Genomic DNA, 26,344 nt, shown 5'->3' with positions numbered 1-26,344 from the left:
TTGACGACAGCACCTCCCGGACCGTTTGCCATTTGGCGTCGATGTAGACTTCTCGCAAGCTGCGCAATCATAGAACTCTAGATACAAGAACACGGGGAAAACAAGAATCAGCATATTCTCCTATGAAATAATGTTCTGTAACTAGTTGCTAATAGTTTTGCGAAAAGAAAAGGATATGAAGAGAAGAAGAAAAAACAAGAAGAAAAAACAACTGGTATGAATCCGTTCCTTATTGAAATAGGAAATTTGGTAGCCCTTCGAAGTGAGGGAGAGAACGACACTCTATTCAGAAGAATCGCTATCTCCAGCACCGAGCAAGTGAACCCATTCCCCAAAACTCAACGCAATGCGGTTTCGGAGGGCTCGCCGAAGGCTTACCGTAATAACTGCATCGCTGAGGCCGTTCTGTCTAGCGATTTCATTGTCGCCCATGATTGTCTCCCTGTCCTTAAATCGCTGACGTCCCGCAAGTGGTTGACTGTTGTACATCCCAATGCCTTTTCGGGCTAAGTCTTGGAGCTGACGATCGGGAGAAAATATTTTGATAGTGTCGTCGATACCTGACACTGCTAGCATAGGTTCGGTTGGGTGGCCCTGCACCACGTTGACGACGGAGCTATCCCCATGGAGAATCTGCACAGGTTCCGTTGTTTCTTTGTCCCCTGTAAGCAGCTGAAGTTAGTTCCTAAAGTTCCTAGCTCTATCGTGAAAACCCTATTGGTCACCGCTTACATATGAAGACGTGTCCACAGTCACTGCCACTGACGACATATTCGTCCTGTAAACCATAGAAATTTACATCTTTGACCTACATACAACTTGTCGTTAGTGTGTCCGAAATGCCTTTGGATCAAGAAAGGGTTAAATACAGTTTGGACATTGCAGTGGCCTCGGTACAATCGGATATTCTCCTCAAGAGGTGCATGGGATTGTAGTTTATTCCGATTGTACCTCGTAACCTTCTTGATGCGTATTGTATTCCGTAGTCTTTCTCGTCGTCGTTCTTCGGGGTCATCTAGAGTAGCGTTCGTTTCGTCGTCGTTTTCGTCGTCGTCGTCGTCGTCATCGTCGTCATCATCATCTTCTTCATCGTCGTCGTCTTCATCCATTTCGTCGTCGTAGTCTTCATCTTCGGAACCGTCTTCGTCTTCATCTTCGTCTTCGTCACCAGTGTTTGACATGTTAAGGATCGAGTCAAGGATTGCAGAGGTTCTCGCCGCTTCGACTGTGTCCAAACCGCCTGCTTCCTCTGAAGAGCTTTCGAATTCGATTGCGGGCTCGTCGCCGACCTCAATTTCTTCTTCTATATCATCTTCATCCATAACGATGAGAGGGTCATTATCAACCATGCCTTCGTCGCTGTCAGATCTGAATTCTGATGATTCTGATTCTTCATCTTCCCTAACGACGTCCATTATGGTTTGTCGAACAGAGCGTTCGGATTCGTTGTTTGGGCTTAACAATGCTTTTTCGATCCTATCTTCAACCTCAAGTTGCTGATCTGAAAGCCCACCGAACGAAGACTCCATGTATGAGTAGTCAATACCTTCGCCGGCTTTCATTAGAATGCTACGTGCGTGCACCCACCCCCAACGACGTTTTGTCTCCCAAGGAACAGATGTCGACCCGGGTTCCTGTGCTAGAATATGTGTCATGAGGCTTCGTGTAGCTGCTTTCTCTGTCAAAAACCCGGGGAAGTCAGGGTCAATACTGTCGATAAGTTCATCTTCGTCACCGGATGCGGGTTCCAACAGTGTCTTTAGTTTTTCAGCAAGACTATCATGTGTGGTGACATTCCAGTATCGCTCGACACCCGCAACTCCATACTTGAGATATTCGACGAGGACGGCAAGGTAGTCATAAGCCCAAGAGGACATCCCGGAATTGACAAGATCAATACTATCAAACAAAAGGGCAGTTCTTCCAGATAGGCTCTCCTCAGGTGGCTCAACTAGTACCTTAGTTAATGTCCCCATTGCTTGAACATAGCGTCGGGCTTCCCGCCTACGTCTTCTGAGCGATTGTTCGTTATCGGGCACAGTGGTTTCGAGGACGGCCGTGGAGGACTGCGAAGCGGGAGTTGAAGACGAAGCCACCACCAACTCTTTCGTATCGTGGCTAGTGATATAGTCGTCCATCATATCTAAGCATTTAGTAAACGGGTCGAGGACCGTTTCAGGGTGTGAATTGACTACCTCTGTGGCAAGAGCTGGGGTTTTGATTCCGTAGAGGATTCTCCGGGCCTCCACAAATGAGCATGCAATCTTGAATGCCGTTTTCTCTAGATTTCCAATTTGAGCATCCTCATCTGAAGGCCGGCTTCTTCTTGGGCTCACCGATTCTCGCCAGGCCTTTTCCACTGAGCCCATAGAAGATGTTCTACTTGCTGCATTTCGTTTACGCTTCAGCTTTCTTTGACCTGATCCAGAAGCTGAGCTTCTAACCATGCCGGATGAATCCTTTTTCACTCTGGATCCAACGCCCTCGATAATTGATGATTCCTTCTTTGGCTCAGCTTCGAGGGCGTCAGGTGACCTGTGGATGTCAAAGCCTCCAATGCCTCCCGCAGACCAGCTAACAATAAGTTCATTCGGGCAGTAGTCTGATATTTTGCATGCTGTGATATGGCCACCCCGACTGCCCCTATCAGCCCAAGGCTCATCCTCGCGAGGCGCAAACCTCTTGACGCAGATTGGTTCATTGTCTTTTTGTCGGAGCATGCGTCTGTCGTGAAGGAAACAATATAAATGACTGCCTCCTAAGGCAAGATAGTGGGGCTGTGAGGTAGCAACCGAGATCGTATTTAGATCCAGTGGGGATTTGCGATATGAAATCAAGGGTCGGGGCCCGTCCCTATAATCATCATCATCGCGAGAGAATCGTCCGAGTCTCGTGCGACTTGGATCTGAAGGGGCACGGATGTCGAATTGTCGAACGTCGCCATCCTCGGAGCAGGTAAGGAATAGGTGGGGTGAGTTTTCGGTGATGATTCGTTTTACCCTATCGCGGTGGGCACGGTAAACGCGAGTATGGGTCTCCCCGTAGGATAGTCGCGAAGTTTGACGTATAGAATGGGCAAAGCTAGAGTTGGTACTATCTATCGAGGATGCAGTGTAGTTGACGTCAAACACCCTGACTTCTCCGTCTCCAGCACACGAGATCAATGTTCGGTCTTCGCTATGAGGCATAAACTTGACCGAAAATATGTTTTGTGTGTGACCTTAACCGGTGTTATGTAAGCTTGTGGAGCTATTCTACGAGATGGATGGGTGTAGGAATATAAAATTGAACTTACCAGTAGATATCGAGTGAGTATGGCTAAATGTTGACTCGGAGCTACTTCGCTGGTGGATATTCACATGTGTGTCATCGCTACCAGATGCCAGTAGATTACCAGACTGTGACCAACTATTTCGGTGAAGAGGGCAATTAGTCTCTGGGTAATTCAATATATTACGTCGGGTGCAATTGGCGAGGTACAAACTAACGTAAGGGCGTTGACACAGCCGGAATGTGCATATAGTTCATTGACAATATCGAGGTTCTTGACAAAGCTTCTACTACCATAGATGCCCTGACGGGAAGATGGTCCGAGGTACGAGCCCTCGATTTCCCGAATCAGAAGCCGCTTATCGAGGCGGCTACCGACTGTGGGCATGTTGGTGGATGTTCATTGATACAGGACAACGTTCGGCAAGTTTGAGGCAAAGCCAAGTACCAAGATGTAATAGAGGGAAGGAAAAGATACTTGTCAAGGAAGATTGGACGTTCAAAAAATCGAAGACTCTTGCAGCTTGAGTAGATGAATTACTAAACGGTGGTCGGTAGTTTGTTTAGATAGGTGGTTGGTTGAGGCTGGTGATTGTGGTGAAGTACCTCGTCTTGTACTTGTAGGTTTGGGAGGAGGAGAGAGAGCGGATGGTCTACCAAAAGCCGGGGCAGCTGCCATTCTTCGGCTTCAAACATCCAACGTCGGCAACACAAGCTGGTCATTTATATTTAGGTATCTTCATAAATAGGTACATCTGTAGCTTTCAAAAAATCGAATTCAAAACGCTGTCATTAGGGTTGATATTAAAAGTTCCGTGTAGAACGCTAAGCGCTAGTAAGTACAAAAGGTCTATGATACAATATAACAGGGGTACGCCAATTCTATATGTCATGTCATGTCATGTCATGCAATGCAATGCTTCCTAATGCTTCCTCTTCGTCGTATGGTCGTTTCTTCGTGGTCGCGGTGCATCTTCACTGGGGGCTCCTTGATTGTCGCTAACCAAGATACCCTCCAGGATATCGTTTTCTCTCTTCAGTCCTTCGACATATCCCCGAACTTCCTTGATCCTCTTCTTCAAGGCATCCTTTCGCTGCCGTCTCGCATCTTCACGGACCTCAGGGTTTGCCTGTGGGCGTCTTGATTGCGAATGTCCCCTCTGGTCGTCGATAATCTCGTCTTCACTGTCAACTAGTTCACTGGGGCTACCCTTTGCTACATCCTCGAAGCCGTTTGCTTGTAACAGTGGTGATCTCTTGTTGCTTCCTTCTTTTAAGACTGCTCTAAGTGTTTTGGATGGGACACAGTCACACCATTCGGTGCCCTTTCCAGCCTTTGTCGCTTGTTCGGCTTGCATATTCCAGTGGTGGGAGATCAAAGCCCTGGTCGCTTTTAGTTCTTCGCTATAGCTAGCGCTGGTCCGGTTTCGCTTCTTTTTCTGCTTTTCCTCCTCGCTATCTTTAGGTTCTTCGACAATTGTCTTCTTTTGTGCTATCTCGGCTTCCAATTCCGCGTTTCGCATCCTAAGATCCCTGTTTTCTTTGGTTATGGTGCGAGCTCTCTGTTCCAATGTTTTACACCGCTCCTTCCATTCTTCCCTCTCGTCGCCTACTTTTCTTAAAGCAGCCTCAGCTGAGTTAAGATTCTTAGTGAGAATGGCGATTTTGGCCTGCAGATCAGCAAGGCTCAGAGATTCTCTGTCGTCGGCTCCATCACGCCCATGTTGACGTATGCTAGGGATTGATGCAGCATCGTGTAAATTAGGCTGCGGTATCTTCCTACGTAGATTCTTGAGGGGAAACCTTTTGGCCGGGGGTGACGTTTGATTTCGGTATTTCTCCAGGAGATAAGAGTCTGGAGAGGTTGATGGCGATGGCGGCAGGATGTTCGCGCCCTGTAGCAGTACTTGGCCGTGGGGCTTGGATTTTGAGATTGTCGAAGTAGATGTTCGTGACGGCATGGCGACACCTTTTACGTTCAAGCTGGCTAGTCGTATAGAGCTCAGGAAATTTACCCCGGTCAAGAAAGTTTGAGACCGATGATACTGGTGCGTAGATAGGTACTTAGCTACTAGTGTAGATGGGATGCAGTGTGGAAAGGGGAAAAAAGATGGGGGAGCGATATGCCCCTCTATAAATGAATGAATAATATATATCGGTCGGTAATTATGGAGAGTTATTTCCCAACATACCAATTACTTATCATCTTATGCATTAGACTGGAAAAAATGGAGCGTCACATTGTTCTCAGGCAATATCTTCTGGAACATATTTTTAAAGACACGCGCGACGTGGAAAGCGGTGTTCTGTTGGCTAATTAATCCCATCTTGTCTTAGCGCGGTCTGCACGACCTTGCTGGGTCCACACAGAACATCCCGACGGGGGGTCGCCTTATGCACAGCTGCGCTGGATCACCTCAATTTGGTCGATGGAATAAATTAATGCATGCAGAGGTGACTCCTGGTTATATTAGTACGAAAATGTCAGGTGGCGAGTACCCCGGTTGTATCGAACTGTCCTCTCTGTAACAGTCGTTTGTCGTTAGTTCACCAGCAATTGGCGGTTTCATCCGCGAAGACTTTGAAGCTTGACAGGTCCCGATCGAACATCTGTACTTAGGACGCAGACATGTACTGTTCCTGACGAGCAGCTAACCACCCTTGAACCATCCGATATACTTGGTATCCTGTGGGGGACAGAACGGAATAAAAAAAAAAAACAAAAAAAAACAAAGAAGTGCTATGGTATCTCTTTTGTCGGAATCTGCAACAGGCCCGCTGGTCCTGTCCAGTAAGATATCTACAAATCATCCAATAATTCCACATTCCAGCGCATGTCGACCTGATTTTCGGGTTGGAGTCTCGTACATATCCACATCTTTCGCATCTCGAAATGTCTCACCCAGCTCAGGAGGTCTTCTTCGCAGCGGCGGCTGCCTTCTTTGCCTTCTTCTTCTTTGCGGAATTGATCATAACCACACTCAAGAAGCTTCCTACAACGGCACTGATGATGAGGAGGAGAATAACAGGTATCCTGATGGCCCAGACACGTGGTGGGAACAGCGATTGTATCGGATGGTCTTCATCGACGAATGGCTACAGGAAACAATTGTTTGTTAGTCGGGTTACAAAGTGCCAAAAGGACAAGCTCTCCAATTGAGACCGCATAGGGGTGTATCACGTACAGTAAGGAGAGTCCAGACGGTGTAGTAGAGGAAAACAGTAGACGCGATGAGTAGCATGGCTAAGCCAGCGATTTTGTCCAACTATGATACGCACGAGGCACGTTAGCTACTCCTGTCAAACAACCAAAGCACCAATGAATCCGTAGTGAATAGGGAAATTGAGGTGAGATACCATCTTGAATATAGCTTGGAGGATGCAGAACAGGTGGATTGTAGAACTATGGGAGGTGCAAGGCGTGAGTGGTCTAGATATAAGGACTTGGTTATGTCAGGAACCAGCACGAGGGGAGATAATTGTGCCCAGCTGCACCGACACTGGTTTGTTTAGGCGACGTTGCGCGTTTGATCCTGGTCTTTGCTGGTGATGAATTCTACGCTGAAGCACCAGAATCAGCGCATTTTGCAGCACTAAGATGGCGATGCCTCTTCAAGCGAGCGTCACACCACACGACTTTTTCTATACTTGACTTGACTTGACTCTCCACGCACATCATCCATCATCCCTATCAAATCCCCATCACCACCAGCGCCACCATCGCGGTTTGCCGGAAAACAGAGCAGTCCTGGCAGTAGGGACCTGAGTATTTGGCACGGGCATTCTACGAATCTCCAAGATGGACGGCGGCCAGGTCATCGTTCACTCCGCTGTTCGTCTCCCTTCGCCACAATCACGAGAGCCGACTCCTCCACCGGCGATATCTTCGAAACGTAAACGTACATCCCGCTCTCCGACTTCTCCTCCACGCGATAATGAACGGCGGCGGTCTCCACCGCATCGTCGTATGCGCAATGACTTTGGTCTGCCGGACGTCGACCCTGAACGCGCCGCAGAGCGCATCCGACAGCTTGAGGCGCGTTCTGCGATGAAGGATGAGCCCGCAAAACCAGCTTTTGACCCAAAAGCCGAATATGAGAAGTTGCTCACTATGCGAAGTGGGGGAACTTATATTCCTCCAGCACGTCTCCGGGCCCTACAATCGCAAATTACGGACAAGACGTCGAAGGAGTACCAGCGGATGGCCTGGGAACAGCTGAAGAAGTCGATCAATGGCCTTATAAACAAGGTCAACACCTCTAATATCAAAAGCATTGTCCCTGACCTGTTCCAAGAAAATTTAATCCGTGGGAGGGGACTTTATTGCCGGTCAATCATGAAGGCCCAAGCTGCAGCCTTGACATACACGCCTGTCTATGCTGCAATGACCGCTATCATTAATACCAAACTACCTCAGGTCGGAGAGCTTTTAGTCAAGAGACTAGTGATACAATTCAGGAAGGCATTTAAGCGAAACGACAAGGCAGTGTGCCTTTCTTCAACAACGTTCATCGCCCATCTGGTCAATCAACAAGTCGCACACGAGGTCCTAGCCCTGGAAATTCTCATGTTGCTGTTGATGCAAAACGCAACTGATGACTCCGTTGAAATCGCGGTTGGTTTCATGAGGGAAGTTGGCGCCTATCTGGCAGAAATGTCGACTAAGGCGAACGAAGCAATCTACGATGCTTTCCGAAATATCCTTCACGAATCCTCGATCGATAAACGTGTCCAGTACATGATTGAAGTGTTGTTCCAAGTACGCAGGGATAAATATAAAGACAACCCGATTGTTCGTGAGGAGTTAGATCTCGTGGAGGAAGAGGACCAAATCACCCACCAGATCAATGTCAGTGACGACTCTATTGAATCCCAAGATACTCTCAACGTCTTCAAATTCGACCCCCATTACGAAGAACACGAAAACCTTTACAAGCGTACAAGAGCGGAAATCCTTGGGGAGGAATCCGGTAGCGAAGGCGAGGATGGGTCGGACGAGGAAGATGAGGAAGAATCGGATGAAGAGCAAGACGAGAAAGAGAAACAACTTCTTATCCAAGATCAGAGCAATACTAATCTTGTCAACCTCCGACGTACAATATACCTTACTATCATGTCCTCTATCGACTTTGAGGAATGCTGCCATAAGCTCATGAAAATCACATTACCGCCTGGCCAGGAACCAGAACTAGTCTCTATGATTGTTGAGTGTTGTTCGCAGGAGCGTACCTATGCGAAATTCTACGGCAACATCGGTGAAAGATTCTGCAAGCTCAACCGCCTCTGGCAAGACCTTTTTGAGAAATCCTTTACGAACTACTACGAAACTATCCACCGTTATGAGATCAATCGTCTCCGAAATATTGCTCGATTCTTCGGTCACCAGCTTGCGAATGACGCCATTGGTTGGCAGAGCTTAAATATTATCCACCTCAATGAGGAAGAGACAACCTCCTCTTCCCGTATTTTTATCAAGATCTTGTTTCAAGACTTGGCCGAGCAGATGACAATGAAGAAGGTTGTCGAACGGCTGAATGATCCATTCCTTGCTGAGAGCTTCGCAGGGTTGTTCCCCCGTGATAACCCCAGAAACACTAGGTTTGCGATCAATTACTTTACTAGCATTGGGATGGGAGCGGTTACAGAAGGCCTCCGCGAGTTTCTCCAAAGTTTGCCAAAGCAAGCTGTACCTGCTTTGCCCGTCCCGAGACAGGATAGCGACGATGAGAGCGATCGGGGGCGTAGCAAATCTCGAAGCTCTAGCTACACTAGAAGCAGCTATTCTAGGAGCCGGAGCGCAAGGAGTGCAAAAAGTTACAGCTATTCCAGGAGCCGTAGTAGGAGTAGGAGTTACGATAGTCGGAGCCCGGGCAGAGGAAGAAACACGAAGCGCCGTAGCTATAGCAAGAGTAGTAGGAGCTATAGTTCGAGGTCCCGAAGTTATTCCAGTTCGAGGTCTAGGTCGAGGTCCAAGGAGGCCAAGAAGAATTCGAAGCTTGGCCGAGATGATGGTGACCGCAAGGGCCGGGGTAGGGATCGGAGCTACGACAGCTACTCGAGCCGAAGCCGAAGTCGGTCACACTCTAAGTCGAGGTCGCCTCCGAAGAGGACGAACAGACGCGCGAGTCCAAGCCGCAGCAGAAGTCCGCCGCCAGCTAGAGGAAAGGACAACCACCGCCGACGAAGTCCTAGTTACGATGATAGGTCTCCGCCGAAACGAGGTGGTGCGAGAGATCGCAGCCCCGAGCCGTCTCGACGAGCCCGAGATCATAGTCGACAGCGGTCGTTTTCGCCACGGAGAGACCGTGGAAGCATGGATATCGACCGACAGGAGTCAACCAGAGATAGCGGACGTGGTGGAGGCGCGGGCAGAGCAAAAGCATCAGATTTCCTGTGATGTCGGAGGATATTGTATTCTGTCAGATTGGGATTTCCCCTGTCGAGCGATCGTTATGCATATTTGGCAAGATTGGAAGTTACTTTGCCTTGCAGCTTCTTATTATCATTTAATATTAAATTACCTCCCAAGATTATGTATATTATATATTCTCCTGCGAATGGCATAGCGGATATGAATGAATGGTATCTTAGTTTCTTTCCTTTTAGTCTACCTAAGACCAGTTTTCTTCTGCAGGACAGGGCTGGCAAGGTCGTGCCTTAGCGCGTCATTTAGCGCCATAACCAAATCAGCCAATCTTAAGCTTCTGCAGCGACTGAACAGGCCAAATTTAGAATTTAGAGGTCAAGATTTGATTGCGGTGATAACTAGTAGTAATATCCGTCGGTCTAGTCCTGAGCATGTACGGCTTTGTGGTGGTGATTCATCCTGCATGCCACAGCTAGCTCGGAAAGCCAAGCAGTGGCGGGCAAATTGCTTAAAGGCGGGCGCCGCTGCCCTTTCAACCTCAACCTCGCTCATCCGTCGATAACACCGCCATTAATCTCGCAAACCACAATCACCGCTCATCAACGTCACCAACATCCACCGATCTTGGGGAGACATTTGACTTCGAAAACAAAGACGATAGGACATCTATCGTCATCGTATTCCCCTCCTCTCGTTCTCTCCTTCCGCCTCCGTTCCTTTGCCGCCTCGTTCCATAGTTCTGGTAGCTAGCTACGACTCTTCCTTCCTCCGATTCGCTCTAGACCCAAGTCCGACCCTCGAATCACCACCATCACCGAATTTGCCAGTACATCCTTCGGAGTCCGTATTACTCTATCCTAAGCAATAATGGAAAAAAGACATCCGAGTTCGTTCCAGCAGCTCGAAAAGCTCGGGGAGGGAACTTATGCCACTGTAAGCTGACGGCCTTGCAAACCCCCAACAAACGACACCATAAAAGCCAAAGTCGCAATCGGCTAATCATATTGTTCACTACCACCATCACAGGTTTTCAAAGGCCGAAACCGCCAAACCGGCGAGCTTGTGGCCCTCAAGGAAATCCACCTCGATAGTGAAGAGGGAACACCATCGACAGCAATTCGTGAGATTTCCCTTATGAAGGAGCTCAAGCACGAAAACATCGTCTCACTTCACGACGTCATCCACACTGAGAATAAGTTAATGCTCGTCTTCGAGCATATGGACAAGGATTTGAAAAAGTATATGGACTCCCGCGGTGACCGTGGTGCCTTGGATCCAGCGACGATCAGAAGCTTCATGTACCAGCTTCTCTGCGGAATAGCCTTCTGCCATGAGAACAGAGTACTCCACCGAGACTTGAAACCCCAGAACTTGCTTATTAATGCCAAGGGCCAACTTAAACTCGCGGATTTCGGTCTCGCTAGAGCATTTGGTATCCCCGTCAATACTTTTTCCAATGAAGTTGTGACTCTATGGTATCGAGCGCCCGATGTCCTCCTCGGCTCAAGAACCTATAACACTTCCATAGATATCTGGAGTGCAGGCTGTATCATGGCGGAGATGTATACTGGGCGTCCACTTTTCCCGGGAACTACCAACGAGGACCAGTTGCAGAAGATTTTCAGGTTGATGGGTACACCTTCGGAGAGGTCCTGGCCACAGATTTCGCAGTATCCAGAGTATAGGAATAACTTCCACGTTTATGCCACACAAGATCTGCGGTTGATCCTTAGGCAGATCGATCCCGTTGGTTTGGACTTATTGAGCAGGATGTTGCAGCTAAGGCCCGAGATGCGAATTAGTGCGAAGGATGCCCTCAAGCACGCCTGGTTCAGCGATTATAGGAAGAACGCACCAGCTAACGGAGCTATTCCCGGTGGACTACCAATACCTGGGCCGGTTGCGCCTGGAATTCCAGGAGGGACATCACAACTCCCCCCTCAACAGCCACAGCCGCAAGTTATGCAGGGCCAACCGTTGATGCAGGGCCAACAGCAGTACTCTCAGCATCCCCAGCAACAACATCCTCAACATCCCCAGCAGCACCCGCAACAGCATCCACAGCAGTATCAACCACACTATCCACCTAATCAGTCAATGGCACAGGGATACTAGCGCTATCCCGGTCCCATTGTTTATCCCTATCCGTTTTACGTCCCTCCTCAACAACCGCTGCACAACCCGCAGATGCACGGCTATCAAGGCTGGTGGTGGAACCATGCCGGACTTTAACATAAATCCATAGAAAATCTATCATCGAAGGGCAATCGCCCACGCCGCCCCCGTTCTACATCCTGCCTGGGTGCCATGGGTATCTTTAAATTCGCGTTGGCGGCCTTTGTTGTTATTTTCCCTTTCACTTCCCCCCAAACTATTGTTTTCACGGCGACATATTTTTTGGTCTTCTCCGCTTCTATGTGCATCTAGCTTGGCTTGTTCTCCTCTTTTTCTTCTTTTTCTTTTCTTTCCGTTTCCCTTTTATTTCTTGTTAGTGTCTTAACGTTGGTGTTCGCGAGGAAAAAAGGTTGGCTGTTTCTTGATGAGGGTTTTTTTTATAAAATATATACTTTTTTCTCCCTGATGATACTCTTTATGAACCGGGTTTAGAGCTGAGTTTCTGCGTAGCTGGTTATCTATCTTAATTCTGGTTTACGAGATAACGCAGGACCGTGGCTAGTGAATAGATAATACATTTGATATATGGGATTATCAAAAAAAAAACTGATCTGTATTATTCTATAGTACTTGTATTCGAGGTAAGTTCTCGGGTCCCGGCTTAAGTGACAGTTATTCTACCAAATTTAATTTGTAATAAAAAAGAAATGCGAAGTTTGGAGTCGAGCTGTAGTATACCTTTGATCATGAGAAGATTTAGGTTCCATTTCATAGCTATTTTGTCTATTATAGTAACTATAATTATTGTTCAAACCAGAGATATCTGCAGAGCTTTAGAATACATGTACAAGGGCGATAATGAAATGATCGACCAATTCGATATTCTTAGGATATATGCGTCGTGGAATGTATACCACTTTATTACGATATCGCGACATGACAATATTAAGTTTATATTAGGTAAGTATGTAAGATCATAAGAGCAAGATGCCTGGTTAAGGTCAATATAGCATATATAGTGGTCGGTACTAGTCAGGTCTTTAGACCTACACATAGCTACTGTGCCGACAAATGGGGTGTTATTATTACGGCAGGGCTACGGTATCAATACGATTAATCGTAGCACTACTGAAATAAACCGGTATTTTAGCCCTCAATACGCATTAGAATGATATTCAAACCTATATATTTCCTACAACTGGTATCGCACTGGTATTCAAAACACACCCCATGCCGGCACAGTACTTAAGTAGGTACTTACTTAGGTAATAATTAAGTAGTTACGGCGCGTAGAGATCATTTTTAATGGGGTTGAGGATGTTGATCCGCGAGTTGCATCACATCATTGCACAGATCAACCTCCATTTCGAAGTTGCGATGACTGAACTATTCATCGTCACAGCGAGCTCAATTTTTGGCCAAATCGCTTAATTTTAGGACCATTAGAACGGCCTAGTCGAGTACTTTATTTAGTGAGCCGTGCTGGAAAATGGGAATAATTCCGAAGTTGAAAGATATCACGTGGGTCGATATATATTATACATAGAGCTATGGAGGAGCACGTTTGGCGGCCGCGCGTTGTTCACGTTGGAGATTGATACTACGGTTGAGCCTCATATATTCTCCCAGACTTTATTACAGTGATTTATTCTATAAATTTATAAGAGCGACGAGATAAAGATGCTTCCAAAAGAAAGGGGGGGAAACTATCAAGTGATCTCTCTGCCTTTTTGTAAGTTACGAGCTATCTGAACGTCATTATTGCACAGCTACAGCGCTGTGGTATTTTTGTTACATATATCGTTTACGTAAGGCCCCCAAAGACTCACCTATATATAAAAAAAGGAAATCCTCAGCATCGAATCTGCGAGATGTCGCCGACCAACTTTGGAAAAGCAGTTCAAAAAGAAACATAACATACCCGTATTCAAAAACGCGGCCCCTTTTATTTATTTTTATTATTGTTTTTATCAGACCAGCGTCGAACCACGAGGTAATTGTCGAGGCAGGCACCAGCGCAATTATTTCTTCTTCTAGAATTCTAAGCTCTTCCATCTTCCTTTTTATAATATATATAGCCGACGGATGGAAACAGACGAAATGATTTCGAATGCAAATGTGAATGTGGGATTGGTATCTTGTATCTACGGCGTGAGTCAACTTTTGAGTAAAAAAAGAAATAGTTCGATTCATTTTTCTTAACAAAAGAAAAATATGCATATGCAAAGATGCAGTGCGGCCCGGGGAGCTACTCGGGAAGCTAGCTACACGATCCCTTCACATCCGCAAGCCGCAGCCGTACCCGCATGCAGTGATCGGCGGGCTTATCGAGAATCGCAATATGTGCAACTCGATTTTTTGAATGCTAGCCTTAAATCCTGATGGGTAGGAAGAAGCAGTCGCGGGGCTCCTTTTCAATGCAAAAAAAAAGATAACGGTAATGATAAAAGCTGGGTGGGTAGGTGTTTATCTTTTCATACTTTCCCTTAGAAAGAGTAACGTTACACTTGGGGCGGAAAGGGACGACAGAATTTTGCTATAATAATGCCATGTGCCTCTCTATTTCATAAGTCGTACAAATACATATTCGATCAGAAAAATGATAGTTCTGTGATACCTAAATGCAAGATATATCTTTCCTCTCCTAGTCTAGAAGAGGGGGATAAAGATACATAAATGGTAAGAGGGCAGTGGTGATTAAAATACACTTTAGAATTCCTAACTCCCAGTTTTGAGGTAGGGACCAGGAAGGATTAGGGTCTCGCGCTGTCGACGAACGCGGCGTATTCCATATATTCCTATCCGACCGTGAGACATTTCGCAAGATCTAGTCTCAAGTGATACAATGATTCATGGCATCAACTGTTGAAAGCCGTGCCGATAATCTTCGCTGGGGGTTCGAGCCTGTGGCATCCATGGAGCAGATAGGCGGTTTTTCCGTTTTCAAACGTGGGACTGGAAAAGGAGCTTGGTTACTTCTTTTCAAGCGACTCGCTTCCAGAACCAGGTCTTTTGGTAAGAATTTCATCGATAAGACCCATGTTTAGAGCATCTTCAGCTGACATGAAAAGGTCTCGTTCCATGATTTTCTCTATAAAGCACACAAGGTAGTTGAATTAGCTCTCCAAATACAAATTTTGTCGCAAGATGAGTCTCATAGCTGAAACGAAAATCAAAAAGGAATAGTCGTGACATACCAATTTCATCCAGAGTATGGGGTTTTGTTAGATGCTTTTGGTATATCTTGTTCAGCGACTCTCGTACCCGGAGGATCTCCTTAGCATGGATAGCAATGTCACTATTAAAAATGTTAGATAAGGTGGAAACCCGAGATTTATTGAGACGGTTTGAACCCCATACCTTGCTTGACCACTGTAACCACCACCTGCACGAAGGCAATCAGCATACGATCGAAAAGGAGGAAGAAAGGAGATATTTGAAAGATTTCATAGGAGTGGAGGAAGGAAAACGGACTTGGTTGGTGGAGCATGACACTGGAGTGAGGGAGGGCAAAGCGTCTACCCTTCTCCCCGCCAACTAGCAGCAGAGAACCCATACTCGCTGCCTGTCCAATACAAATCGTTGAAACGGGGCATTGAATGTAATTCATTGTGTCATAAATTGCAAGACCTAAAATATAATATTAAAAAATTAATTTTCTTGTTATCAGTAGTCCACGGGCGATTCGAAGCCTATCATGTCACACAGATATAGATATCAAGCTTGGGGAGCATCCAGGCCAGTGAATTTACCTGCTGTTACACTTCCTCCTGGAGAATTAATGTAAAGATGAATCGGCTTATCTGGGTTATCAGCTTCTAAGAAAAGCAGCTGAGCCACTACGGTTGCGGACAAGCCATCGTGAACGGGACCATTCAACGTAATGATCCTTTCCTTGAGCAACCGGGAGAAAATGTCATAGGTGTGCCAACCGCCAGCCTACATGATTGGTTAGTACTTTTCAATCGAGTTATATCCGATATCAGGAGATATGTATGTTTACAGTTGTTTCATGAACATATGGAGTGGGGACCCAATCTCGTATGGCCGGACGCGAAGAGAAAGGGCGAACGGTCTGAAATAGTGATGATTTTGGAACAACGATGCGGGAGAAACTACGCGAGGTGGGCCGTACACATGCAGCTCTCCCAATCGTCAGGGTCTCAAGCAGAGACCTTGGAAGAAGAGAGGGGCACATGGCTGGGGAGGTGTGATGTCGTCGGCTAGGTCTTGGTCTCCAGCGGTGTGGAGGTCGAAACGTTAACAAAGCTAGCACCAGCTGGCCCGTTGGAAAATGAATTTTGATTTCCGTGTTGCCATGTCGTTACCAATTGCTGGGCTGCTCTACCCAACGTAACCTGTCGGAGCACATCGGACTCGATGCTATCAGCCTTCAAAAGGCCGCACTCGGCATCAAGTAAGTATCTTCCATTCAGAGTCAATTGATGTTAACATTGGCATTTATATTTAAGCCTCAGCCACTAATGGATATCTTTCAGCTAATTGATCAGGCTTAGACGCCTTGCTGGCTCTAAGCCAATCATCAATGCATGTATACCCACAAGCTCAAATGCACATAAGTGCTTAGGCATTATGCCATCGGAAAATATCGATAGAAAGAAATGCCTCGATGCAATGCCTGCAATAGATCGCAGTCGGAGAGGTTACAGCTCAACCTGCAGCTCCTTAGATCCAAACCACCGAAACAGCTGGGAAAAGTGATGTTCAAAGAATGGCTTTAAATATACATTTCAATCGTTTTTCAGCCGGTGTGGGTCGATACCCATTGCATTGGTTTATTTCATAAAATCCAACCTTGAACCTCTCCGAGTTCGAAGCGTGGCTCTTTCGGTGCATAAATCTCTTCGGGCCGGCAAATCGAGACGGTTTACCCCAGACTTGGCACTTTGCCGAAGCTTTCTTGGATGCCCTTGGTAGCTACAGCTTCTTCCCCTCGAACCCGCCAAATGTGATCAATTTTGTATGTCATGTTTTTGGTCTAGAGATGTTCTTTGCGTTCTGCTGTTTCTACATAGGCCGCACCGCAAGACCTGAAGAGAGAGCCATGTTTTTGAGAAGGATCAATTCGCACTTTTCAACGTCGTGGCCAGGTTGCCCGTATTCAGCTCTCACACGGAAGCCGCAAGTATTATTTTGCTAGCTACTAAGGTGGCACGTCATTTCGCGACATCTTTGCCCAGAACGAAGCTGCCAATAGGGCGGATTGTGGCCGCCAGGGTTGGACCCAGCACCACAGATCCACCGTCGGCCACCGGGCTAGACAGGACTTCCTCGGTGAAAGGGGACGATTTCACCACGAAATGACAAAAGGTTAGGTAATAAGACGCAACCGAAGGCTGGCCCGGTGACCTCTGCCCCTCATTTCGGGCACCAGAAAAAACCAAAACCTTCCAGTCGAATGCTTAAATGTCCCATTGTATTGGGTTAAGGATGCTTCCAAACGCAGCCCAGCAGAAGAGCGCCTCCTCCAGCTGACCCCTTTGAATGCGAAAAATTTGCTCGGTTGGTTCCCAATGCGCCGGCATTCTGCTGTTCCAACCGTCGACAGTTCAAGGTTTAAGTCAGATCTGACATGGAAAAAGGTTCTGGGTCAGGCCAGGTGACGCCTTGTTCCTCGATCCCAGCCCCTGTTATGGACAGGACAAAGCTTGGTGCCCCACAAAACACCAACTTTCCGTGAAGTTTTTCCTTTCCCCAGACTTTCGCTACTGTTGCAGCTGATGACGCTATACGCTATTTTGATCACCCTCATGCAGGTAGACCGTAGTTAGTGGACCGCATCCTGAAGCCTGATTCTGGACCTCTCATGTGAAGTAGAGGGGAGAAAAAATTTTCATCATGGAGCATGCAAAGACCCTTTTTGCTTTTGACTAGCCAGCATATCGCATGGTTCTCGCGGATGTTCTGTGCGACTTTGAGAGCTCGCCCTTGTTTCCCTTAGCCTGTCCCCCTTCCCTGGGTAGTTAACACAAGATGGGCGACTGTTTCGGCCACAGTTCTTCAAAAAGTAAATGGAGACAGTGCGACATTTCTTACGAATTCTTAATTATAATCCGGCGAGTGAATCCCCATGGCGTCCGTATTTAAGAAGCTTTACGGCCGGTGTATTTCCCCAAAGGTATTACATATTTGCTTTGACTTTAATTTTCACTGGGCGGATACTTTGGACGATACAAAGTTCGAATTCGACCTGAACGACTGGCAGTCGAGTTAAGCATTAAGCCGAATGCTAAATTTCGTTTTGGACGACAATACAAAATACCTTTATTTTTAGCCAGTATTATCTCAACCTCCAATTCGAATATTACCCACAGCCTGCAGCAATTGCTCACAAACTGGCAGCATCTGGCAGCGCCCAATTCGACGATTAAGCCGGAGCCAAGAGCTTTATTCGCGCAGACGACAATTACGGCCAACTGCAACAGCCCAACGCACTTCCTGTTCGCAGTCGCGAGGTCGAAATCCACAGATTTCTCTGAACCACCCTGCCCAGTACCCTGGATGATGACCTGAACAGCAGCAGCGGTCGGTACTTATACCCCTGTCAAATTCGACGCCATTTACCAGCCCTTTATGCATGGACCAGGTCGACCATTCCATTGGTTCTGTTTGTGATTTTATTTGGATATTGTAGAGGGATATAAGCTGTTATTCCGAGTTCCCAGGCTGTGATAGTTTGGGGTGTGGATAACATATATTCCCTGGCACTCTATACCATTTAAACAGGAGAACAGCTCATACGGTATAGACACGTCTACAAGGCTCTCATTAAACATATTAAATTTGAACCGACATAGGCGACATTCCTTCTTCTTATCCTGCCTATCTCTCGTCTTCACCTCGCTGCCTTTGTCATTCACATTCAACAGCTGCCAAAATGACATCCACTTCAACATCTGGCTCTAAGACTCTCCTGGAAAAGCTTCCGTATGATGTAGCAACTCTGATAGTTCCCCATCTGGATCTATTTGATATTGCAAGATGTCGTTTGGTTTCCAGAGGATTCTACCGTCTCTTCACAGATGATTCTGTTTGTCGATTTGTGCTTAAGAGGCTATTCGACAAAGTACCAGAATCTTCTAGTCCGGGGGCTGGAAACGTCGAATTAACCCGACTCATCGCTAGAACTTCGCGATGGATACGAAAAGACCCCTCCAGAGTCGAAAAACTTATCGTGGCAAAAGGGAGCACCGACCCAAGCTACTTGGGATGGGGTGTCGTCGGCAATACACTCGTTTACCAATCACCCTCACATATTGAAGGCGAACAATCCCAAGAGTCGAAGCTGGTCCTTAAATGCCTTGATAGGAGTAGGAAGGAAATTTCCATCGACCTCATCGGAATTGATCCCCTGTTTGATTCGGTCAACCCCGACGAAGATAATAAATGGAACATCTTCATCCCGAGGACCGCTGACCGAGGCGATAAGTTTTTGACCGGACAGAAGCAATTGCCTCCTTTCATGATGGTTGCTAGCCATCCAAGGACTACCACTCAATTGCAGGACAATCCTCGTGGCGTCCCTCAGAGGATAAGGGATTTCTTGAACAGACGATCCTCTAACCCGCCAACCACCATCCATCAATCGTTGGTTATCATTTCACTCGATCCGGCAAATCCTGGACAAGTTATATGCAACTGGACGATCGACGATGAGGTTCGCTGTTTTGACGCTAATGAACACTACTTCGTCTACTCTAAGAAGGGGGCGAAGAATAAATACAACATCGCATTCTTCAATCGGATCATCCCAACATGGCCCAAAGTCCACGAAATCGCAGGCGTGGATAGGGTTGCAGATTCATTAGCAACATTCGCATATCTCGCACACAAGGAAATTTCGGCCCTGGGAGCCGACGTCGCTGGATGCCATTTATTCATCAGCTTCACTTCGTCTGCACAAATCGTCGATGTCAAAACTGGAGCATCGTTGAAGAAAACAGACCTTTCGATGCCACCTCTTAGGGATTCTGTCGCTGCTGAGAGTGTCAAGCCACTTTTCACATTCTTTCAGGCCACGGAGACCCAAAATGCTGAAGGTAAAACAGTCACGGTCGATTTGTGCTGCAATCTCCGTTACGACGAAATCTATAATGATTTTATCCAACACCGTCAAGCAACAGCTCTGTGGAAATTAGATGCCAGTATCCTCACAGATGGTACTGTCACAGGTCTCGCCTGGCGTCCGGCTTTCATGGCAACTCCAAAGGTTTCCAGACAACATATCCCCATCTCAATGGACACTACAACATTGGCTTCGAATCGTCTTCACGACTGCCTTGCTATTTCAACGGTTAGGGTTAACGCTGAGCAAATGAGAGCTGGATACCGAGGATCTCATGCTTACCACCAACAACGAGGATTGACTCTCATCGGAAGCGTACCTAGCATCGTCACGAATCTATATAATGTCTCTATATTTGAGAATGACGCCGACGTCTCATCACAAGGTGCTAAGAACGCCAAGTGGCTGCAGCCTACATCGTCGATTCATGCTTTGAGCTCGTCAGATGCTTTGAAGGCCGCAGAGTTTTCTTTCCGTCCTCGAAGCTCAAGGGCTAGGGTTCCTAATCCTACAGTTGACTGTGCTCCAATTGCGGTTGGCTGTGGATGGGTGGTCTTTGCAAAAGATAGGAGCGATCAATGCAAACCACTTAATCTTTATGGCAGGTTAGGAAACCTTAGAAAAGCGGACGAACTTATAGTTGTCCGATTTGACTGAAGTCTGTTATGGTATATGTCACCCTTTTTCTTTTTCATTCTTTTAGTTTGGCTTTCTTTCTTTCTTTCTTTCTTTCTTTCTTTCTTTCTTTCTTTCTTTCTTTCTTTCTTTCTTTCTTTCTTTCTTTCTTTCTTTCTTTCTTTCTTTCTTTCTTTCTTTCTTTCTTTCTTTCTTTCTTTCTTTCTTTCGCTGCTTTCCGGCCACGGTGACATCCGGGTGTCTTCCAATTTCATTTGTTTTACTCATATCTGCTTTAACTGCATGTTCTAGCGACATTATACAGGAGTTGTGGGATTTTAAGTCGGGTTCTTTAATTTACGTTTTCATGCATAACGAGAGGACTTTCGGGAATATTCATGGAAGGGGAGAAGGAAAAGTCGGTGTTTGTTACTTCTATGTTTTATCTTAATCAGGGCTCACAGGTAGGAGCCTCAAAAGTGTAAATACTATCTATATCTACTCGATTACTTAGGCAGCATATGCTACCTCGGTCAATATTACCATGAATGAACTTTTATAATTCAAGATCTATAGCTATTGGATGATTGGTAACTCTCTAGTTCGCAAATTTGATGATAATAGCAACCCCGGACTTATATCAGAGAGGTATCACCTTTGACGTCGCCCCTCTGCACTTTTGCTTCTGCCTCCGTGTAAGCCTGCACAACATCCCCATAAGCTTCCCAAGTCCCCTTCTTATATCCATCCATAACCTTTTCCACCTTGCCTTCCTCGTTCCACCTACTTCCAATCAAATCTTCAAACGACTCCCCAGAATCCCGCCTCTCGACCGCCCATAAAGCCTTGTACGCCGCTCCCAAAGCACAGGCGTTACCTACGTCCAACTTGTAAACGCCTTCAATACCACCTAGTACGTCCGCCAAGACGTGAGCGATAGCCTTATTCCTGCTACCACCTCCGACGAGGTATACCCTTCTAGGTTGTGGGTTTTTAGGGTCCAATAGAGGGGCACTTCGAATGCGCATGCTCAACGCCTGGGATTCAACGATAGCCCTTGCATCATGTGTGACATCCCATCCCTTCGACTCTTCAATCTTCTTCGAAGTGTTATCAACTTCGAATCTATAAAACCCAGGGTTTTGCACATTGGGTACGATTTCCGGTAGCGGGAAGTAAAACCCTAGTTTTGATTTATCGTTTGGAGAAGTCTTTCCCAGTACTGGAGTTTCGATCGCAGCTTTGTTAAATTGTGCCCAAGAATGGTCGTGGATACCTTTGGCTCTGTTGACGGCATCTCTGATCTCCTCTCGTGCCAGACCACCATTTTTGTAGCAAAGCATGAACATGTATAATCCCGGTTGAGTCGGGTGGTTGAACATATGATATGCCGGGGAAGGATAGTATTTTTCTGTGCTCATCAGGATGGTGGTGCTAGTTCCCAAGCTAACGATAGCATCTTGAGGGTGTAGTGGCAATGCGAGGATGGTGGACGGGTTATCCCCCGTACTAGGGATAATAGCACAATCGGTAGGAAACCCCCATTTCTTGACAAAGTAAGAAGATATCGGTCCCAAATTTTTACCACCATCGGGTTCTACTTCTCCTAGCTTCTCATAAAGGACTTTTGTAGCTGCGGGGTCTGTTCCGGATGGAGATGCAGCTAGAGAAATGAGTCTGTCATCCCAGGTTTTTGTTTCGATGTTGAAGAGGTTCATGCCGCATACATCGGAGATATCTATTGGTGCGATTTTTCCGAGGAAGAGAGAAGCTAGGAAAGATGATACAAGAGATATTCTACTTGTAGCAGCATATTCCTCCGGATGAAGTTGAACGAAACGAAGGATTTGAGGTCCGGTGAAACGGTGGTGACCACCTGAGCCAGTGGCTTTGGCGAGTAAATCATCACCACCGACACGGTCATCAAATGCAGCAACTTGTTCAGAAGTACTATGATCTTGCCAATTTGGAGAGAACTTCCAACTGAAAGCTTTTGGTGATAATTGCTCCAGAAGGGATTTTTCAGTCGACAGAGAGGATAGAAGAGATTCTGCACCCTCGGACCAATATCTGAAGTAGCAAATTGAATAGTTTATATTAGTAAGTGCGTTGTCTTCGAGGTCAAAATCCAACAAAGGTGGGTCCCATGCAATGCAATGGGGAAAAGCTTACACGCTGCCATGCTGCTGGCCGGCCCCACTGATGCCTTTGACCCTGGAAAAGTCAAAACCTTTGTTCTTCATACGCTGGAGGAGAAGGTCCAGGGCTTCGATCCACATTGCGACAGGGGCGAAGACTTCATCGTCCTTTTCGTTGACGAAAACGCCTTTCCGGACGCCATAGGAGGGAAGATCGTCGTCGAAGGAGACGGCTTCTTCGAATACGGTTTCTAGGTTTGATTTGACAGCGAGAACTGGTATTTTTTAGTATCATCATGCATCAGGTTACTTTTATATAGTATAGCATAATCATAAGAGGTTGGGAGAAAGAAGGAAGTATTATTAATATAATACCTTTGAGCTGCTGGGTGGAGAGATCCAACCCCAGATATAATGGACCAGAGTCAGCCATGCTTGCGCTTCTAGTGTTATATAGATAATATCGTTATAGTAGAATAGAATAGAATAGAATTAAAGTTTAAGGTATATATATCCTTTATATATAAAGCCAAAGAGATAAAAAGTTGAATGACATCGAAAAATAATATAAATCCTGGACCGCAGACCGCGGGTCTATTTAAGCTTAAAGCAAGAGCGCTGCAGGATGATATATAGCCGGTCGTCCACCGTCGGGCTGCAGAGTCTCCGCAGAGGCAAGATCAAGACCCCGGCCAGCGGATGAACCAGGTCGGGTTTAGGCTAAAATCGAAGACGGACATCCGCCAGTTGAGGTCCCCTGAAGCGGCCCCCGGCAGTCCAATCGGGTTGGCCTATCGATAACAAACGGGAAAGAGCTAGGCCTTGCATTTAGTATCTATTAATCATTTGCGCTCTGTGTAATTCGACGATACTCGTGCTTGGCTTACCTATAATATAGCAAGAAGTAGTCGGCTATTAAGTTTATAAGAGAGGAAAATGTTAATTGAAGAGGTGGATGATCTCTCGAGGTCGCTAAAAAAAGATATACGCTCTCAATTCCAAGCTGGAGCACTCTCTTAATTAGGTATATACAACATTGGCATAGTAATTAATAGTAATAAGCACCTTGCAGTGCAGTGCTGCACGTCGCGCACCCTTTTTTGTACGTATGTGTGTGTGGTATGTGGTGTGTAACAGACTGCCCGCTGCCCGATTTAGGCGTTGTTGCTTCGACTTCCCTTCACGTCGACAGACCCTCGCCATCTTCATGACACTCTCCCTCACCTCCCTTCCTCCATCTACAACCACCTCCATCTGCATCTAAATTTTACCCTCGTAGACCCTCCAGACATCCCATCCTATCCTTCCATCCTTCCACCCTTCCTCTCTCGTTCAGCATCTTCATCATTGTCATAGATCTAGATTCTTTCGGCATTCGTTCGCACCTTAGAAATCGAAACGTACTTACATACATTCCTAAGTTCCTTCAATCGTTATAGCTGTGGTCTTCCTCTCGGCTTCCCTGTGTGTCTAGGATCATTCGATTCGAAACAATTGCGACCACCACCACCCCTGTACTGTGCGTACATCCGTCAAAACCCACCATTGCCAAACATGGCATTGCCTTCTCCATCGTCATCTTGCAATTGGAGCGATTCTCCACGCTCTTATGGGAGAGATGACAACACCGACATAGAAGATACAGTTCCCAGAACACATACAAAAAAGCAGATCAAACCTGCCAACCTTTGTCGACATCGTGGTGCAGAGGTACTCGGAAATCATCTGATCATCGAACATATCGTAAGGCATCTGCCGGATGTTGTCGATATTATCAACCTACGTCGAACATGCCCGAGTGTCTATGAGGATGTCAAGCACTACTTGATAAGACAAGCTGAAAGCTTAGACTTCTCGAATACACCATCCGCCCCCGACCATCGAATTCGAGAATTCTTGCGTGTTTTCTCGAGTCCTAGTCGACCTGACCGGATCATCTTCTTTGAGGAACCACTTCATCAATGGGACCGTCTTACGTATCTCGATTTGAGCAACACAGGGGTCACGGCGGATTTAATGATTAATATCATTCTTCAGACCTTCCAAGGCGTCGATTGGGGCGAGTACAACCGATCTAAAGATCTCATCGGCACCGATAGATTCCCAGAATGCTTTGTTCATCTCAACTACATCAGGGCACAGGGTTGTGCATCTTTGGATATTGAACAAATTCTCGAACTCCTCCAAAGGCTTTTGTTCAAGAAACTTCGGAAATACTGGGATCAAGATGATGCACCAGCCGCCATAGTTCTACCGTTCCTGGCTCCCCAAGCCGGTCCAACTGTCAAATCACCCATCGGTTCACAAGCCTGGCGCGGCCCGGTTCCAACCAACATCGAGGATCTAGAGAAGGCTGGGCTCATTGGGTACACTCGTTTGGAGAAGCTATTCCTCGGGAATAGCGGTAAACTGTCCATTGAGCGAGAATTTTGGCAAAAGACTCCAGGCAACTGCCATGCAGAGACCTGTCCATTCCAACATAACGTTGCCCGCTGGCTTTGCATCACAGGCGCCCTCGGCATCGAAACTGAACTAATGTTCTGTCATTCATACTGCGACTCACGTAATGCCTTCCTGTGGGATGGATGGACCCTTGATAAAGTTCCCGATAACTTGATCGACGACTACTCCCAGATGCGACTTCATCACACAGTTCACCAACAACTCGTATCGCAGGGCACACGTCAGTTCCCTAAACTCGTGAACGAGGATCCAATGCCTCGGATGCCCTGGGAGGCTCGAATCGAGCATCCTCTTTCCGGAAGAAATTTCTACTTCCCAGGAACCGGTGCCGACCATGAACAGCAACTGCAAATCGATGACATGAACCTCTCCACAAGTCTCGTTTGCACTTCGGCCATTGATCAAGCCGTTACTAACTTTAGTTCCTACAACCTTAGCGAACAGCGATATTCGCTCCACAGGATGACAAAAAGGAATTGGGCTTTTCAAGAAAGTTGGACCCACCCTAACCCTAGACCTGCTACGCCTGACGAAGGATGGCTGGCCTATCTATTCCGTTACTGTCTTCGAGAGCGAAATTTCCAGCTCTATAAGTATGCTATGCCGAATTCCCCCCGAGATAACCTCGAAATACTACCTCCTTATCCTGCGGTAAACGGCCTCACCATCGAAGTTTCAGAGGTAGAATACGTTTTGAAGCGCATGCTTCGATGCCCTCTTCCTCGCCGCATCTTCCCACCCAATGTTGGACCACCAATTCTTCCGGAATGCAATTGGTGGGATCTTCGCGGTGTTGCACTGATCGAGTATCCTCGTGGGCTGTGTAGCCATTGCTTGCGAGAGGTCTGGCTCTGCGAAAGTTGCAATCGCAACCCCAAGGCATTCTGCGCCGAATGTATGATCAGTATGCAAGAGAACACCAATGCTAAAGGACAAATGAGCAAGCCAGATAAAGAAGAAGAAAAGAAGGTCGATCTTTCCGTTCAGGCTGAGGATGAAGCCGAGAATGAAGACGGGATCTAGAGGTTCCCAGAATCCTTTCCCTTTTCACATCTCGACGCCTTTGAGCTTATGCAGGTCTCTAATTAATCTTCTATGGGATGGCACCCATACATTCGTCTTTTTATTACCTCTTACTTTCGCACTTCCATTCTTTCTCGATGCTTCCGGGTGGAATCATTCTCCTCCCGGAGTTACACGGATAATGCTCTTTCGCTTGACAATATTTCTACTTTTATTTATTTTTTTCATCCTAAGTTCCATCGACAAAACCTGAGGGTCTGTGAGAAA

General features: G+C 46.7%; 9 protein-coding genes across 9 annotated transcripts; 4 read left to right on the top strand and 5 right to left on the bottom strand.

The window, feature by feature from the left end:
- Positions 1-282: 282 nt before the first annotated feature.
- On the bottom strand, positions 283-3,658 carry AOL_s00083g228 (uncharacterized protein; the record flags this gene model as incomplete). Its single annotated transcript, XM_011125407.1, has 5 exons — positions 283-662; positions 733-808; positions 870-3,220; positions 3,296-3,408; positions 3,489-3,658. The coding sequence occupies 5 exons, from the start codon at positions 3,656-3,658 to the stop codon at positions 283-285; spliced, it is 3,090 nt and encodes a 1,029-aa protein (XP_011123709.1).
- A 535-nt stretch (positions 3,659-4,193) lies between these two features.
- AOL_s00083g227 (uncharacterized protein) lies at positions 4,194-5,231 on the bottom strand (the record flags this gene model as incomplete). Its single annotated transcript, XM_011125406.1, has 1 exon — positions 4,194-5,231. One exon carries the CDS (start codon positions 5,229-5,231, stop codon positions 4,194-4,196), a length of 1,038 nt encoding a protein of 345 aa, XP_011123708.1.
- A 946-nt stretch (positions 5,232-6,177) lies between these two features.
- On the bottom strand, positions 6,178-6,512 carry AOL_s00083g226 (uncharacterized protein; the record flags this gene model as incomplete). Its single annotated transcript, XM_011125405.1, has 2 exons — positions 6,178-6,366; positions 6,456-6,512. 2 exons carry the CDS (start codon positions 6,510-6,512, stop codon positions 6,178-6,180), a joined length of 246 nt encoding a protein of 81 aa, XP_011123707.1.
- A 557-nt stretch (positions 6,513-7,069) lies between these two features.
- On the top strand, positions 7,070-9,667 carry AOL_s00083g225 (uncharacterized protein; the record flags this gene model as incomplete). Its single annotated transcript, XM_011125404.1, has 1 exon — positions 7,070-9,667. The coding sequence occupies one exon, from the start codon at positions 7,070-7,072 to the stop codon at positions 9,665-9,667; it is 2,598 nt and encodes an 865-aa protein (XP_011123706.1).
- Positions 9,668-10,504: 837 nt separating this feature from the next.
- Positions 10,505-11,752, top strand: AOL_s00083g224 (uncharacterized protein; the record flags this gene model as incomplete). The annotated part of the gene is made up of 2 exons (XM_011125403.1): positions 10,505-10,570; positions 10,664-11,752. The coding sequence occupies 2 exons, from the start codon at positions 10,505-10,507 to the stop codon at positions 11,750-11,752; spliced, it is 1,155 nt and encodes a 384-aa protein (XP_011123705.1).
- A 2,972-nt stretch (positions 11,753-14,724) lies between these two features.
- AOL_s00083g223 (uncharacterized protein) lies at positions 14,725-15,950 on the bottom strand (the record flags this gene model as incomplete). Its single annotated transcript, XM_011125402.1, has 6 exons — positions 14,725-14,843; positions 14,950-15,050; positions 15,113-15,137; positions 15,227-15,382; positions 15,505-15,691; positions 15,756-15,950. 6 exons carry the CDS (start codon positions 15,948-15,950, stop codon positions 14,725-14,727), a joined length of 783 nt encoding a protein of 260 aa, XP_011123704.1.
- A 2,700-nt stretch (positions 15,951-18,650) lies between these two features.
- Positions 18,651-20,495, top strand: AOL_s00083g222 (uncharacterized protein; the record flags this gene model as incomplete). The annotated part of the gene is made up of 1 exon (XM_011125401.1): positions 18,651-20,495. One exon carries the CDS (start codon positions 18,651-18,653, stop codon positions 20,493-20,495), a length of 1,845 nt encoding a protein of 614 aa, XP_011123703.1.
- A 593-nt stretch (positions 20,496-21,088) lies between these two features.
- Positions 21,089-23,024, bottom strand: AOL_s00083g221 (uncharacterized protein; the record flags this gene model as incomplete). The annotated part of the gene is made up of 3 exons (XM_011125400.1): positions 21,089-22,523; positions 22,626-22,866; positions 22,967-23,024. 3 exons carry the CDS (start codon positions 23,022-23,024, stop codon positions 21,089-21,091), a joined length of 1,734 nt encoding a protein of 577 aa, XP_011123702.1.
- A 1,121-nt stretch (positions 23,025-24,145) lies between these two features.
- AOL_s00083g220 (uncharacterized protein) lies at positions 24,146-26,077 on the top strand (the record flags this gene model as incomplete). Its single annotated transcript, XM_011125399.1, has 1 exon — positions 24,146-26,077. The coding sequence occupies one exon, from the start codon at positions 24,146-24,148 to the stop codon at positions 26,075-26,077; it is 1,932 nt and encodes a 643-aa protein (XP_011123701.1).
- Positions 26,078-26,344: the final 267 nt, after the last annotated feature.

Source organism: Orbilia oligospora, assembly GCF_000225545.1.
Source record: "Orbilia oligospora ATCC 24927 unplaced genomic scaffold scaffold00083, whole genome shotgun sequence".
Classification (NCBI taxonomy): Eukaryota; Fungi; Ascomycota; class Orbiliomycetes; order Orbiliales; family Orbiliaceae; genus Orbilia; species Orbilia oligospora.
The sequence above is the reverse complement of the archived record's forward strand: the minus strand, read 5'-3'. Positions and strand labels throughout refer to the sequence as shown.